Source organism: Lepidochelys olivacea, assembly GCF_965140295.1.
Source record: "Lepidochelys olivacea isolate rLepOli2 genome assembly, chromosome: 11".
In the NCBI taxonomy this organism is placed as follows: domain Eukaryota; kingdom Metazoa; phylum Chordata; order Testudines; family Cheloniidae; genus Lepidochelys; species Lepidochelys olivacea.
Genome location: NC_140421.1, coordinates 42,385,248 through 42,402,966, shown reverse-complemented (window position 1 = coordinate 42,402,966; position 17,719 = coordinate 42,385,248). Strand labels below are relative to the sequence as shown.

Genomic DNA, 17,719 nt, shown 5'->3' with positions numbered 1-17,719 from the left:
CAAAAATACTCTTGTAATTATTATTTATACAGGGTATTACCATAATACTAATTTAACCATAAATTTCTTTATTAAATCTAAAGGTTAGATGCTATTTATACAATTGATCTAAACATGCCTAAAAAGCCTAAATAATAAGCAATTTACTATATCCAACTAGCAACAAAACATTTATAAGCATTTGATCAAGATATTTACGAACAGGTTAAACCCAGGGATGCTTAGAGCCATGTTGGTCATCTCCAGCTTCGTCAGGCAGATGTTACCATCCCTTGAAGAGTTTACCTTTTATAATACTCTTTAACCAACAACTTAGCTAAGGCCAGATGAAGCCATTTTTTAAATAATACATAAAAAAAATCTTATTGCTCCTAGTATCCAACTAAGTGTTTTATTTCTATTACTTCAGCACAAATATTAAATATGAACACTGATATTTCAAAGGGTCACTTCAACAACACAACGCTTTTCTCATGATCTCACTCTTTTTGGTCATGTACTTTTGGTCTTATTGCTTATGCTAATATCCAACTCCATTTAAAGCCATCGTTCACCCAAATCTTCTAATGTGGGCCTACATTCCTATACCCTCCTTGCTCTTTCCATTGCGTTCTCTGCTCACACCTGCTTGTTCACACGTTTTTGCCTGGTGAAAGTTGTGTACCAGAAACAAGAATATTGCCAGATACACCAAGTAAACAAACTGGAGTTTTGTCACACTAGTAGGCTAAAAGAAAAAGGAGTACTTGTGGTACCGGAGAAACTAACCAATTTATTTGAGCATAAGCTTTCGTGAGCTACAGCTCACTTTATCGACTGCTTATGCTCAAATAAATTGGTTAGTCTCTCAGGTACCACAAGTACTCCTTTTTCTTTTTGTGAATACAGACTAACACGGCTGCTACCCTGAAACTAGTAGGCTAATAATTCTCAGATGAAAATGTAATCTTTAAGTGGATAGCATCTCTTTGAGACAAATGGTTTTAGGTACGATGCGCGTAATAACAAAATAAACTATCTGATGGTTGTATTGTATATTTAACTCATTCAACTTTCAAAATTCTGATTTTAATAATGGGATTTTTTCATAGCTTTCTATAAGCCACCAAGAATCTGTCTGAAATTAAAAGGGCAATAATAGCAACACAGGAAAAATAGACTAGTAGACTTATAACTCATGGTCTCATCCAAAGAATATTGAAGGTAATGGGAGCCTTTTTGTTCTCTTCAATGGACTTACGTATTAGGCATTCAGAGAGGACTGAGGAGTCAAGTAAAGTTCAAAACAAATGGCAGACTGAGCGATATATAAGCAGTCTGTAACATGGTGTGAGTGAAAATGCTCTACTTAATAGTTTGATATTGATAGCGGTTCTACTATTGGTGGCTAGCTCACGTGGTAAAGAAAGTTTAAGATACTTCTATCTCTCAACTAGAGGAATAGTGTATCCATATAGAATATTTCAAATTGTTTAATACAATGTCCTCTTCAGACTTCTCCTCTTTAGATTTTCCTCTCATCTCTTGTCTCTTGCCTATTTAAGTCTAAATGTTCTGCCCAGCACAAGTGATAAAGATGCTATGGATCTAAATAATGCCCAAGGTATTTAAAGAACAAGAGTTTGTAGAAACGGGGAAAGAGTTTCAAACTCTCATTTGTCAGTGTGGAACTACTTCAGTTGGATGAGAAAATAATTGTTTCATGCCTGGCCATTTTATCTTATTTTGCATGGTAGGAAAAAGTGTAGTTTTTGCCCTGAGAACAAAACATTTTTGTGATCTGCTTTTGGTTTACTGTACCTCTGTTTTGTTTTGATAACATTTAGTGAGACAATTTTAAAGACACAAATGAGGGTTGTGTTTCCATTTTCCCCTTTGTACCTTTGAAAGCATATTGTACTAGAAGAGGGACAGCTGAAAATGTTTAATGAATTTTTAACTCCTCTTCTGGTCTGTACTAGTTCATGGTGGTATGATCTTTGTTCATAATATTAATTATTTTGTGGGATCCGGTCTTTGTATTTTGGATCTCAGAATAGAATGAGAGAATTTTTTTATCTTGTTCTTTTTAATACCTCTAAATCAGAAGTCGGCAAACTATGGCCTGCAGGCCACATCCGGCCCCTGAGCTCTCGGCCGGGGAGGCTAGCCTCCGGCCCCTCCCCTGCTGTTGCCCCTCCCCTGCTGTTCCCCCTCCCCCGTGGCCATGCTGCCGCGCAGGGAGCATGGCTTGCGCCTGCCCACCTCCAAGGCGTTCCAATAAGCCTGTCCTGCCACTCTGAGCAGCATGGTAAGGGGCGGGGGGGGCTTTGGATGAGAGGCAGAAGGTCCTGGGCATTAGTCAGGGGACAAGGGGTGGTTGGATGGGGTGGAGGTTTGGGGGTGGTCAGGGAACGGGGGGGGTTGGATAGGGGGTGGGGTACTGGAGGGTCGGGGAGTCCTGGGAGTGGGGGGACAGGGAGTGGAGGGGTTGGATGGGGTCCTGGGGGGGCAGTTAGGGATGGGAGGTCCTGGGAGGGGGCGGTCGGGGGACAAGTGGGGGGGTTGGATGGGTTGGGGGCCTGTCAGGGGCTAGGGGCCTGGATAGGGGTCGGAGCAGTCAGGGGACAGGGAGCAGGCGGGGTTGGATACGGGGGGAGGTCCTGAGGGGGCGGTTAGGGGCTGGGGTTCCTGGGAGTGGGTGGTTAGGGGACAAGGAGCAGGGGGGGTTGGATGGGTCATGGGTTTGGAGGGGGGCGGATAGGGGGCTGGGATCAGGCTGTTTGGGGAGGCACAGCCTTCCCTACCTGGCCCTCCATACCATTTCGCAACCCTGATGTGGCCCTTGGGCCAAAAAGTTTGCTAACCCCTGCTCTAAATGAAACTGGATTAAGAGGGTCTTTTTTGTTTTTAGGAAATCCACATTCTTTAATGTGTTAACAAAAAGTCAGGCAGCAGCAGAAAACTTCCCTTTCTGCACTATTGATCCAAATGAGAGTCGGGTACCTGTGCCAGATGATAGGTTCGACTTCCTATGCCAGTACCATAAGCCTCCAAGGTAACTCTAAATCTTATTTTTTTTTTTTCCAGCTAAAATGCTTTTTAACAAAAACTGTCCTAAGTTATTGTAAAAGATGAATGTCAGTTCAGTGTTGGCTTTTTTCTTTAATCACCTTCTTCTAAAGACTACTTCAGTGTGTGTGATTTTAGTTTAGAATTAAGACCTCTTAGAATGTGACTTGAAATGTACAAGTAATTGGAATCTTGTGCCTTCCATCTGACATCTGTGACAGAACAATTAGGAACATAGGAATTGCCATTCCTGATCAGACTATGTAGTCCAGTATCCTCTCATCCCAGATTGAACAATTATGATTTAAGCTGCCCATTGAGGATCTTTATCTGTTAGAGCTGGTTTATGCCATGGTGGGTTTACATCTTATTTTTTTTATCCTATTTTAAAATAAATGTATATGCTCTAATTGTCCCTAAAATATTCTAATCCCTTTTAAAAATTTTACTGAGCTCAGGGCCTCAATGATGATGTATTAGTGAGTTGCACAGGTTATTTTTTTTCTAACTGGCCCACTGTTTACTTTTGGTGGTTGTAAATTTGCTTTTGAGTTTCATTAAATGTCATCTTTTTTTTTTATAAGAGGAAAAATGTCCGCTCTTAGTTAACCTCTTTCTACTATTATTTTATATGCTTCTATGATATTCTTTCATTTGTCCTATAAACAGTTAAAGAAACAGAAAGACATGCATATAAAAGCTTCCAATCAATTTTCTTTCTGTTATAAGACATATTAAAGTTATATCTAATATGTTCAGTATCAGACTTGGTGTATACATACGTAAAAGCCAAAAATCTTAATTTTAAGATGACCCCTTTTTATTTGCTTTTGGAAGTCAAAAACTGTATAAACACCTTTCTTTATCGCTTAGAAATTCTAGTTTTGAGGCTGCTGATGTAGCCAGATCATAATCAATGTGAAATAATCAGACAATAAATGTGGTGTGTATCTGCATTTCTGTATATTTTGCACGGTTTGTTACAACTCAATTTTAGTACCAAATCAGCAGTAGAACTAAAAGAGATAATGAAATTGTTGGCCAAATATTAATTTCTTAAAACTTGCAAACCTGTTGCTAACTGTAATTGATAAGTACATATTTCTAATACTTTTCAAATAATTTGTTTTCCAGTATTAGAAAAACTAGTATAGAGATCTTTGTTATAAATTTCTTCTAATATGATCACTGATACCATAAGTGGTGCTATGCAGGATATAGAGTAAAGTTTTAGTTCTTGCCCCAGTGAGCTTGCAATCTAAGAAAACAAAACTACAAGATAGTTTATTGTAGAAACACCAGACATAGTGGTTGCAAGGCATAATAGCTCAGTTTGTTTTTTTAAATGTTTTCTTGAATCCTACTCCAAGACATAGTGGTGTGTTAACACTGATGGGCCTTATGGAAGAATGGTGTTTTGAGGAGGAGAAGGTAGGGGATTGAAACCCTTCTGGGGTCTGTGTTGTAAAGTGAAGGTGGTGACATGGGTGAAAAAATCAAAGGGATAATAATTTTTCCTTTGTCTTAATGCAGTTTAAGCGGAAAAACTTCTGTTTTAATTCAATTTCTGTTCTTCTTATAGAAACAGTATTGACACTTTTAAAGTAGCCAGTTAGTACTCTTTTTTTTTTTTCCCATTTCTTAAATATTACTGAATATTGTCTCTTACTAAACTTTTAGGCATAAATAGTCACAGTTACATGAAAGTCAGAGTTTGAACAGCACTCTGATTCATTTTTACAAGCTTGCTTGACTTTATAGATACTCAAAGGATATGAGAATTAGACTGTTTCCCCTGCAGAATTGGGGCTGCAGAGCTGCTGGCCACTAGCCTCTGCAGTGCCCCACTTGGCGGGGGTAGAGGCTCTGCATGGTCTGGCTGCTGGACTTTTTCCTCCTTCTCCAGGGGTGGGAGAGGGACTGAAAAACCCAGCTCTGGCAAAGGGTGAGGAAGGGGAGGGCCACGTCACACCATATTCCCTGGTGGGACAGTAAAGAAACTGGGGGAAGAAAGGCTCTGGGGGTGCAAGTTTCTGGGCTGGTGGCTGCCCTGTGGCTGGGCTCTGGGGGGAGGAGGGTGCAAGTATCCCCACAGCTGGGCTCTGGGGGAGGGGAGTTCAGGTGTCTGGGGGCCCCATCCAGCACCCCCCAACTGGATTGTTGTAGGAGTTTCTTTAACTCTCTACCCCTGGAGGAGTCTTTTGTTATGTGTATTGTTGATAGGTATTTTGAAAAAAATTACCAAAATAATTGAAACTGGAGTGATTATACTGTTTTTGACAAATAAAATATGCAGAATTTTAAAATAGTGTGTGCAGAATTTTTAATTTTTTGGCAGAGAACTCCCCCAGGAGTATGTATTGCTACCTTTACTTCTGCTGTGCCTTCAGAGCTGGGCGGCTGGAGAGCGGCAGATGCTGGCTGGCCGCCCAGCTCTGAAGGCAGCCAGCAGCAGCACAGAAGTAAAGATGGAAATACCCTGCCATGACACCCTTATTTCTGCATTGTTGCTGGCAGTGGTGCTACCTTCAGAATTTGGCTCCCAGCTAGCAGCCGCAGAGCTTCCTGCAATAGGGGGAGGTTCCTGGAGATGGGTCTGACCCAGCCCCGGGAGTGGCTCCTGCAGGGGAAAAGGAAGTCCTGTCCCTCACCAGCCTGGCTAGGACAAGCCATAGGAGCCCTTTGTACGGTAGGAGCCCTCGGCCATAGTGCCCCCAGCCCTGGCCTCCCCTGGCTCCAGGCCCAGTGCCCTGGCACTTGGGGGTTAAATGGGCCTTGGGCAGGCTGTGTTTGGGGTTGACCACAGAGCCTCCTTTTCCAACCACAGCACCCTGGGCAGTTGCACACATTGCCCACCCATCGGGCTGGTTCTGCCCCCACCAAAAGTGGGGGCCCTGCTCCATACCATGCCACCCTCGCTTCTGTGCTGGTGCTGCGTTCAGAGCTGTGTGCCCGGCTAGTAGCCACTGCTCTCCGGCTGCCCAGCTCTGATGGCAGCACTGCCGCCAGCAATAGCGCGGAAGGGTGGCAATATCGCAGCCCCTCCATGGCCCCATTTTGGGTTGGGATCTCCATGGTTACACTGAGATTTCAAGTATCTGAAATCGTGAAATTTAAAATTTTTAAAATCCTATGATCGTGAAGTTGACCAAAATGGGCCGTTAATTTGGTTAGGGCCCCACATATTTTGCAACTTACACTTTTAAATCTGCAACCATAAACAGTGTCACATTCCTTTACAACAGGCATTTGTTTCTTCTCCTACAGCCTGAATACCATAATATCCTCTCCAAACTTAACAATTTAAATGCAGTTCTGTATGCTATTTCTCTTGAAAGACGGATACACAATGAATGCTTACATTTTCTGTCTCAACGCTAGCATTGTATACTTTAGTTACTTCAATAATCTCAGTTCAGCACCTCAAGACTTTGTTTATTCTATCGCCTAAACAGTTCTGTGCATCTTATTACACTGTAAATCATTACAAAACCATTTATTCAATAAGTTCAAAGTTAAGTCTGTATGTTTTGTGAACTTGAGAGAAGATTTAGGGTAGTGATTAATGAAGTGGTGGCTTTTTTTATTGTTTGTTTTTTGTGTATGGTAAATGCATTTAATATTACTGAAATACAAGTTAAGGTTTTTTTGTCTCTTGAAACTTTAAATAGTATTGCAAACCAATAATTTGAAATAGCTTTCAAATAAAAGTTAGCAATAAGTTGCTTTTTTTCCTTATAATTAAAAAGACTATCCTGAATCTCTTTATTTACTGGATTGTCAGATATTTGGGATGAGATTCCTCCCCCCCCCCCCCAAAAAAAAAAAAAGTTCTCCATGCTAGCCGAAATCTGCTCATATTAAAATAAACAATGGGAGTTTTACCATTCACTTCGATGGGAACAGAATTGGGCCATCTCTGAGCCCTTTTGAAAATCGTACCTGTGGTCTAATATATGCAACAATTTTTGATATAAAAACAAAACATTTAACTCCACATAGGAATATACACAATTTATCTGGATAAAGCACTGCCATGTCTGCAATCGTATAAGATAATCAGTCTTTCCAGAACCACATAAATTTACAGGCCAAAGTTTCTCTAAAACGTATGATTACATAAAATCATCTTTGGCCTTATTCTGTTTATCTTGCACTTCAACTTGTTTGTGGGCCAATTTAAGTCAGCTTGTGTGTGACACTTATATTCTGGCATTAAAAGTAAATGTGCCAGCAGTGAAAGAGAATTTAAAGACCACAGTTTGGACTGTCTTTTTTTTGCCCGGCAGGAGAGAGCAAAATTTAGTTCCAGTAGTGTATTTTGTTGCTTCGGTAACTTTGTATTCAATCTCTAAAAACCAGGCATCTATAGTAGATTCATCCTGATTCCCTTACGTCTCTTAGTTTCTTATTAATAATATGTCTTTCTTAATAAGATGGTGCAGACAATCTTGAGTCTTTCATTTTTACTTCTTCGAGTGCTTGCTCATGTCCACACACACCTAAGTTGAATGCTCACCACATGCACCGGTGCTAGAAGTTTTTTCACTCAACAGTGTCCATAGAGGACCAGCTTTGGTACCCCCTGGAGTGGCATGCACATGCCACGATACATAGGGCACCGCCAGTTCCCACTACCCTCAGTTCATTCTTGCCACCAGTGATGGTTCTGGAACTGTTGCTGCTTCAACTAGTGCTGTTGCTGCTCATTTGTATGAACTAGGTATTTCTTGTATTATAGTGTACATAGTTTTCTGTTAGTGTTTATAAATCCCTTAGCTATAGTTAGAGACTTCGTAGGTCCCAAACGGGACTTTGCCTCAGGATGGGGCATGCCCCGATTCCCAGGCTTCAAGCCCTGTGATCACCCCAAGAGACCCATGCCTGTTAGGGATCCACCCAGCAGTTGTCTGCGTTGCTTGGGCAAAGGGCACATTAGTGAAAAGCACAAAATTTGCAAGTCCTTCAAGCCAAGGACTAAGAAGGAGAGTGATATTCATTTAAGAGCTCTCCTTCTGGAGTCTGCCCTCACCCCAGCACTGGAGGAGCTCTCCGACTTGGTACCGAGCACCGTGACCTTGGTATGCAGCACCCCACTGGGATCGTGCACGGGCTGGCACTGATCCCCATCCATGGCTCTGACCAAGAAGCCCAAGAAGATAGTGCAAGGCCAGTCTCCAACCTCCCACAAGGGAAAGGATAAGACACGGTGTGATCAAGGTCCCATGCCAGGCAGCTCTTCACCCACATCGGGATCTCTGGCCCAAGCTCCAGTGGAGCGAAGTAGCCCAACCTGCTCCCCGCCGGCTACCCTGGATAGTGGCAGAGGCCTCCATCAGCTCCAGGTACTGTCCACGCCAGAGACCCTGCAGGCAGCGCAGGAGATCATGTCCCACCCAGTGCCACCCACGCTAGCTCCTGTGGTTCCCTGGTAACAGGGTAAACCCAAGTTCAGACCGCTTCGGTCCCCATCTCAGTGTCACCATTTCCCCGTCATGGGGGGGCGTCCAGCCAGCGCTCGCCCTCCTGTAGCCACCATGCATCTGACCCCGAAAGGCAGATGCGGTGCAGTCTCATTTGATCCCCGGACCTTGCATATGGGCAGAGAGGCTTGAGGCTCAGCTCGGTGGCTACTGGGTGTAGACCTTTGGAGGCACGCGGCCCCCAGGTTCTGATACCTCTGAGACCATGGTACCACTCCAGGGACTCGTCGAGAGATCGACGTTGCCATTCCTCAGACCTTCGCTGATCCCCTAAGAGGGCGTCTCCACGTGCGGGTGCATCCCGGCACTGGGCCCGTTCTGACTCCTGGTCCCGCTCCTCATCCCTGTACTGCTGGTCAAGCATGAGATGTAGATTGCTGGTTCCGATTCATCAAGTGCCACCGGTCCATAAGACCCTGCTCCAGATTGGACTCTAGGCGGAGTGACTGGCACCAGTCAGGACAGAGCCACCGTTCTGCTTTGTCCTGGTTGCCTGGGAGTGACTGCTCAGGATCCAGCCCTGGTTTGGAGCGAGGTTCCCTGATGGTGAGACAAGTTCCAGTACCAGCTATGTTATTAGCACCGAAACTGGCCCCGTGGCCTCGGGCGCAGTGGCTGGTGCCGTGATACCCATGGAACCCGTGTGGGTTCACCCAGCCCTCCCAGACCACCCGCTCAGTGTCTGGAGCATCGGAGAGACCAGCTGTCTCTCTCTCCCGCCCTCCTCCGGTGCAGAAAACCTCAGGTGTAAGGACCCTGCAGGTCCAAGAGGGAGCAGGGGAACAAGCCACTGGGCCACTGATGGTTTTTGAGGACCCTACAGCACTGGCATCTTCATAGTTGTTGCCAGACGAGGCTATAACGGGGTCCCCTCTCCCTGTTCCTCCGGATGATGCTGAAGCACACTAGGAATTACTGAAGAGGGTCACTACCAACCTGGGTCTTCAGGCAGAGGAGCTAGAGGAGCTCTCAGACTCTCTCTTCGATGTCCTCTGCTTCACAGCCCCGGCCATGGTGGCTCTTCCCCTTCATGATGGGATCTCTAAGATCACTAATGCCTTGTGGCAAACACCCTCCTCCCTGCCACTCATCTCCAGGAGGGCAGAGTACAAGTACTTTGTGCCATCCAAAGGCCACGGGTAGCTGTACACCCACCCTGCTCCCAACTTTCTAGTGATAGACTTTAAGGTCAGAAGGGACCATTATGATAGTCTAGTCTGACCTCCTGCAAAACGCAGGCCACAGAGTCTCATCCACCCACTCCTGTAACAAACCTCTAACCTATGTCTGAGTTATTGAAGTCCTCAAATCATGGTTTAAAGACTTCAAGGTGCAGAGAATCCTCCAGCAAGTGACCCATGCCCCACGCTGCAGAGGAAGGCGAAAAACCCCCAGGGTCTCTTCCAATCTACCCTGAAGGAAAATTCCTTCCCGATCCCAAATACGGCGATCAGCTAAACCCTGAGCATGTGGGCAAGACTCACCAGCCAGACACCCAGGAAACAATTCTCTGTAGTAACTCAGATCCCACCCCATCTAACATCCCATCACAGGCCATTGGGCATATCTACCGCTAATAGTTGAGGATGAATTAATTTCCAAAATTCAGCTATTCCATTATATCATCCCTTCCATAAATTTATCAAGCTTAGTCTTGAAGCTAGATATGTCTTTTGCCCCCACTGCTTCCCTTGGAAGGCTGTTCCAGAACTTCACTCCTCTGATGGTTAGAAACCTTCGTCTAATTTCAAGTGTAAACTTCCTGATGGTCAGTTTATATCCATTTGTTCTTGTGTCCACATTGGTACTGAGCTTAAATAATTCTTCTCCCTCCATGGTATTTATCCCTCTGATATATTTATAGAAAGCAATCATATCTCGTCTTAGCCTTCTTTTGGTTAAGCTAAACAAGTCAAGCTCCTTGAGTCTCCTTTCATAAGACCGGTTTTCCATTCCTCGGGTCATCCTAGTAGCCCTTCTCTGTACCTGTTCCAGTTTTGAATTCATCCTTCTTAAACATGGGAGACCAGAACTGCACACAATATTGTAGATGAGGTCTCACCAGTGTCTTGAATAGTGGTACTAACACCTCCTTATCTCTGGAAATACTAGAAATACCTCGCCTGATGCATCCAAAGACCAGATTAGCTTTTTTTCCACAGCCATATCACATTGCTGGCTCTTAGTCATCCTGTGATCAATTGACACTCCGAGGTCCTTCTCCTCCTCTGTTACTTCCAAGTGATGCATCCCCAGCTTATAACTAAAATTCTTGTTATTAATCCCTAAATGTATGACCTTGCACTTCTCACTATTAAATTTAATCCTATTACCATTACTCCAGTTTACAAGGTCATCCAGATCTTCCTGTATGATATCCTGGTCTTTCTCTGTATTGGCAATACCTCCCAGCTTTGTGTCATCCGCAAACTTTATTAGTACATTCCAGCTTTTTGTGCCAAGGTCAGCAATAAAAAGATTGGTCCCAAAACCGATCGCTGAGGAACTCCACTAGTAACCTCCTTCCAGCCTGACAGTTCACCTTTATAGTCTCTCCTTTAACCAGTTCCTTATCCACCTTTCAATTTTCACATTGATCCCCATCTCTTCCAATTTAGCTAATAATTCCCCATGTGGAACCCTATCAAATGCCTTACTGAAATAGAGATAAATTAAATCCACTGCACTTTCTTTGTCTAAAAAATCTGTTACCTTCTCATCGAAGGAGATCAGGTTGGTTTGACATGATCTACCTTTTGTAAAACCATGTTGTATTTTGTCCCAATTACCATTGACCTCAATGTCCTTAACTACTTTCTCCTTCAAAATTTTTTCCAAGGCCTTGCATACTACAGATGTCAAACTAACAGGCCAGTAGTTACCCGGATCACTTTTTTTTTTCTTTCTTAAAAATAGGAACTATGTTAGAAGCGGTTAACCACTGGGAGCAATGAGATCAACCCGGGGCTACCCGTAAGAACAAAGAGTCCAAGAGACTAGACTTGTTTGGGCATAAGGTTTATTCATTCTCTAGCCTACAGTTGAGGTTGACTAGATTGTTGGACTCAATGGGTAGTGATCAATGGCTCCATGTCTAGTTGGCAGCCGGTATCAAGTGGAGTGCCCCAAGGGTCGGTCCTAGGGCCGGTTTTGTTCAATATCTTCATTTAATGATCTGGAGGATGGTGTGGATTGCACCCTCAGCAAGTTTGCAGATGATGACACTAAACTGGGAGTAGAGGTAGATACGCTGGAGGGTTGGGATAGGATACAGAGGGCCCTAGACAAATTAGAGGATTGAGCCAAAAGAAATCTGATGAGGCTCAACAAGGACAAGGCAGAGTCCTTCATTTAGGACAGAAGAATCCCGTGCACCGCTACAGACTAGGGACCGAATGGCTCGGCAGCAGTTCTGCAGAAAAGGACCTTGGGGTTACAGTGGACGAGAAGCTGGATATAAGTCAACAGTGTGCCCTTGTTGCCAAGAAGGCCAGTTGCATTTTGGGATGTATAAGTAGGGGCACTGCCAGCAGATCGAGGGAGGTGATCGTTCGACACTGGTGAGGCCTCATCTGAAGTACTGTGTCCAGTTTTGGGCCCCACACTACAAGAAGGATGTGGAAAAAATTGGAAAACATCCAGCGGAGGGCAACAAAAATGATTAGGGGACTGGAACATGTGATTTGAGGAGAGGCTGAGGGAACTGGGATTGTTTAGCCTGCAGAAGAGAAGATTGAGGGGGGGATTTGATAGTTGCTTTCAACTACCAGAAAGGGGGTTCCAAAGAGGATGGCTCTAGACTGTTCTCAGTGGTAGCTGATGACAGAACAAGGAGTAATGGTCTCAAGTTGCAGTGGGGGAGATTTAGGTTGGATATTAGGAAAAACTTTTTCACTAGGAGGGTGGTGAAACACTGGAATGCGTTACCTAGGGAGGTGGTGGAATCTCCTTCCTTAGATATTTTTAAGGTCAGGCTTGGCAAAGCCCTGGCTGGGATGATTTAGTTGGGGATTGGTCCTGTTTTGAGCAGGGGCTTGGACTAGATGACCTCCTGAGGTCCCTTCCAATCCTGATATTCTATGAACCATCAAACCCTCCTGGGATGCTATGATTTTAACATGTGGCAAGCCATGGCCAAGTTCGAGGGCTCTCTTCCTGAAGCTTCTAGGAAGGAGTTCCGGGCAATAATGGAGAAGGGTATGACTGCGGCCAGGGTGCCACTCTAAGCAGCGGCAGACACTGGTGCCCGAACCACGGCCTTGGCTGTTGCCATGCACCGGGTGTCTTGGCTGCTCCTCTCTGGCTTGTCCATGGAGGCTCAGCTGTTGATGCAAGACCTTCCCTTCGATGGGCAAGCCCGGTTTGCGGAACAGACTGACAATAAGCTCCATGGCCTAAAGGAATCCCGCACGACCCTTAAAACGCTAGGCCTGTGCGTTCCCGGCCTTTCCCGCAACATTCAAACCACAGCATTCAAACCTCAGGGCCAGGGTAGCCACCTTTGCCAGGAGCCTCCCCATAAGAAATCTAGAGGCTACAAGTGGCATCCTAGCCAACAGGCTTCACAGGCCTTTCTGTCGAGCTCAACCCGCAATAAGCAGGCGGGTAAGTGCTCATTTTGAGGATATGCTTGAGCGTGATCTATCTGACTGTTCCCAGGATCTGTCCTCCCCCTATATTTGTTAGTTCTCCTCATTGTGGTGGCATCTATAACATCGGACCGATGGGTCCTTCAGTACAGTGGTGCAGGGTTACACCCTTCAGTTTCTTTCTACCCATCTTTCCCACCCCCCACCCCGTCCCTCTTCAGGGACCCCTCTCACAAGAGTTTCCTTGTGCAGGAGGCAGAGGGGCTACTGCAGCTAGGTGTGGTGTAGGTTGTTCCTCTAGAGTACCAGGAATTAGGGGTTCTATTCCCGCTACTCTTTTAATCCCAAGGGCGGTCTGTGACATATCCTGGACCGGCAAGACTTGAACCGCTTCCTAGCGATGCTGACGTTTCGCCTGGTCTCCCTGGCCTCCATCATCCCCTCCCTGGATCCAGGAGACTGGCTTGCAGCCCTTGATCTAAAAATGCATACTTTCACATCGCCATCTTTGAGGGAACCAAACATTTCCTCCAGTTTACGGTAGGTCCCAACCACTATCAGTTTGCAGTCCTCCCGTTTGACCTAGCAACAGCACTGCGCGTGTTTACCAAGTGCATGTTGGTGGTGGCTGCTTACCTCAGACATCAGGGTGTCCAGATCTACCCATCCCTCGACGACTGGCTAGTCAAGGGCAGCTCCAGGTCCAAAGGGATGTGATGATGCTGTTAGCCACTTGCTATCACCTTGGCCTGTTGGTAAATGGCAAAAAATCCACATTTAGTTCTGGTACAGAGGATAGAGTTTATCAGAACAGTGCTTGACTCGACCTACATCAGGGCGTTCCTGCCACTGGAGAGATTCAGGACACAGACGGACCTCATCGCAGAAGTCTCTGCGTTTCCCCTGACCATGGCCAAGGTGTGCCTGTGCCTCCTCAGTCACCTGGCAGCATGCACATATGTGGTGCACCACGCCAGGCTCCGGGTGTGACCCCTGCAGCAATGGCTGGCGACGATCTACTCCCAATCCAGGGACCACCTGGAAAAGGTCATTACCATCCACGCAATGATACTTACCTCACTGCGATGGTGGACTGACCCTGGGAAAGTCCTGGAGGGAGTTCCCTTTATCAGCATTCAGTTGAGTTGGTTTCGGACACCTCCGACCTCAGCTGGGGGGGGCGCACCTCGGCACCCTCCTGACCCAAGATATGTGGTCCCCAGCGGAAACTACGCTACACATAAATGTCAAAGAGCTCAGGGTGGCGTGCAGAGCTTGCACGGTCTTTCTTCCTCAGCTGTTGGGCAGAGTGGTCAGAGTCCTGACGGACAGTACAGCCTCGATGTTCTACATCAACAAATGAGGGGGAGCATGATCTTCGGCCATCTGCCAAGAGGCACTCCATCTCTGGAACTTCTGCATTGGCCACGGAATCCACCTAGAAGCATGTCACCACCTGGGTGCCAAGAACACGCTAGCAGATCAGCTAAGCAGGGACTTCTCCTCTCACCACAAGTGGGTGCTCCACCCATAAGTACCTGGCACAACCTTCCAGAGGTGGGGAACTCCCCAAGTGGATTTGTCCACCACCAGGCAGAAGAGGTGGTTACACAGGTTTTGCTCCAGATGGGGTCTGGGTAAGGGCAAGAGCTCCCTCTCTGATGCCTTCCTCCTGCCGTGGGCAGGAAGCCTGATGTATGTGTTCCCTCTGATTCTGCTCATCAGCAAGGTCCTAGCAAAAATCAAAATCAGGCTCAGGTTATCGGGATTGCCCCAGCATGGCCTCTCCAGCACTGATTTAGGATGCTATCAAGCTTGTTAGTTTTCCCTCTGTGGCCACTGCCTACCGACCGAAATTGCTGTCATAGGATCACGGTTGACTCTTGAATTCCAACCTTGCACCCCTCCACCTCACTGCGTGGATATTGTGTGGCTGAAACCTGAGGAACGGGCCTGTTCAGAAGGGGTCTAGAAGGTCCTCCTTGAGAGTAGAAAGCCCCCGACTAGACAGACTTATCCAAAGTCAGCAAAGTGGATGAGGTTCTCCCATTGGGTGGCTGAACAGGGCATCTCCCCTTTGCGTTCTTCCATGCAGTCGATCTTAGGCTACCTGCTTCATTTTAAGGAACCAGGGCCTGGCACACTCCTCTATCAGGGTGCATCTGGTGGCCATTTCTGCCTTTCATCCACCAATCCGGGGCAGACTGTGTTCTCCCAGGATAAGACAGTTAAGTTCCTCAGAGGCCTTGAGAGACTTTTTCCTCAAGTTCGGGCCCCAGCCCCTCAGTGTGATCTCAATTTGGTTCTGTCCAAGCTCACAGGCCCGCCTGCCCTTTGAGACTTGGCCTCGTGCTTCCTGTCTCACCTATCGTGGAAGGTAGCTTTCGTGGTGGCGGTGATGTCAGCAAGGCGAGTCTCCAAACTGCGAGCCCTGACCTCAGAATTACCGTACATGGTCTTGTATAAGGACACGGTCCAGGTTTGGCCCGACCCAGCCTTCCTTCCCATGGTGGTGTCTACTTTCCAAATGAGCCAGGAAATCTTCCTTCTAGTCTTCTACCCTAAGCCCTATGAGACGCTTTGGATGTAAGAAGAGCCCTCGGCTTTCTACCTAGATCGGACAAACCCTTTCCGCAAGTTGACTCAGCTTTTCATGTTTACAGTCCAGGTCACTTTTTGAATTTTAATGTTTTCCTCCAAAGCACCTGCAACCCCTCCCAGCTTGGTATTGTCCGCAAATTTTATAAGTGTACTCTCTATGCCATTATTTACATTATCGATGAAGATATTGAACAGAACTGGAGTCAGAACTGATCCCTGTGGGACCCCACTTGTTATGGCCTTACAGCATGACTGTGAATCACTAACTACTAACCCCCCCCCCATACACAAGGCTGTTATCCTCTCAAAGAGAGCTATCAGGTTGGTTTGACACAATTTTTTCTTGACAAATCCATGCTGACTGTTACTTATCACCTTAGTATCGTCTACATATTTGCGAATTGATTGCTTAATTATTTGCTCCTTTATCTCTCTGGGGAGAGAAGTTAAACTGACTGGTCTGTAATTCCTCAGGTTGTCCTTATTTCCCTTTTTATAGATGGGCACTATATTTTCCCTTTTCCAGTCTTCTGGAGTCTCTCTCCCGTCTTCCATGACTTTTCAAAGGTAATCGCTAATGGCTCAGATATCTCTTCAGTCAACTCCTTGAGTATTCTGGGATGCATTTCATCAGGCCCTGGTGACTTGAAGACATCTAATTTGTCCAAGTAATTTTTAACTTGTTCTTTTCCTATTTTAGCCTCTGATCCTACCTCATTTTCATGGGGATTCACTATGTTAGATGTCCAATCACCACCAACCTTCTTGGAGAAAACTGAAACAAAAGTCCTTAAGCATCTCTGCCATTTCCACATTTTCTGTTGTTATTTCTCTTCTCTCCCCACCCACCCCGCATTTAGTAATACGGCCACCCGAGGGCTTTTTCATGCAGTCACCGCCTTGTGGGCGGTGATGGGGGGAGGGGGGCAAAACAATGTTAACAACATAAAAATATAATTTTTCACAGAAACAAATTTACTAGCTGGCAAGTCTTTAATAATAATAATTAAAAAAAGGCAACCAAAAATGCAAGAGCAGCAGCAACAACAACATCAAAAAGAAAAGAACATGAAAAACACATTATTTTGTTTCTGTTCTCTTTAGGTCCAGTAAAGAATAGATAACTGTACGTTTTTATTATTGAGTCTGCAATAAAAACCTACATAAATTACAGTGACGTGTGTGTGTGTGTGTATATATATATATAATATGCATTTTTGTTTTTCCTAAAGTTAATTAAGGCCATGTCTATACTGCACTTTCATAGTTAAAACTTCTGTTGTTCAGAGGCATGAACACCCCACCCCCCTCAGAAGGACAAAAGTTTTAACAATGAAAAGCACCAGTGTGGACCGTGCTTCATTGGCGGGAGACCCTCTCCCAGTGACTAAGCTAACCCCCCTCGTTGGGGGGTGGTTTTATTGTTTTTTAACTGGGAGAGCGCTCTCCCAGCAAAAAGGAGTGGCTACGCTGGGCACTTTACAACAGCATGGCTGTGCCGCTGCAACCGCACCATTGTAAAGTGCCCAGTGTAGATATAGCTTAAGCATTTTAGGAAAAATTGTCAGAGCGGCCACCAGCAAGAGTTGATGGCCGTGCGCTGAGGCTACCAACATTTTTCTTGTGAGAATCCCTAGAGGGTGCTGTCTGGATGCTCCTGGGTGGAGGAGGGAAAATGCAAACTTTTTTGTGTGGAAGCAAACCCAAAGACATTAAAATAGCTGGGAAGACAATTAGATAGAGTTCTGCAGTCTTCACAGTCATTCTTGGGAGCTGTCTGGGTGTACAGTGCTTCTGGTTATTATATTATGTGCTAAATACGGCAAGCTGCTGCTGCTACCTGTTCCATTGTTGACTGCTACTCATCGTGTCTGCAGGTGGACTGCTGATAGGAAGCATGGCATAACGCCAAAAATGCTTTGTAGGAAACATTCTTTGTTGGGAAAAAGTCCTTACTGATGATTCAGAAATCTGTTTACAGCATTACAGTCTCAA

At 45.6% G+C, this 17,719-nt stretch overlaps 1 protein-coding gene across 3 annotated transcripts in view; it reads left to right on the top strand.

The window, feature by feature from the left end:
- OLA1 (Obg like ATPase 1) overlaps positions 1-17,719 on the top strand; it is a 201,189-nt gene that overhangs the window by 3,654 nt on the left and 179,816 nt on the right. For all 3 annotated transcript variants that reach the window (XM_084642789.1, XM_084642788.1, XM_084642787.1), the window contains exon 3: positions 2,894-3,037. In XM_084642789.1, the coding sequence (XP_084498915.1) occupies positions 2,894-3,037 (144 nt within the window). The remainder of the gene's footprint in view (positions 1-2,893; positions 3,038-17,719) is intronic.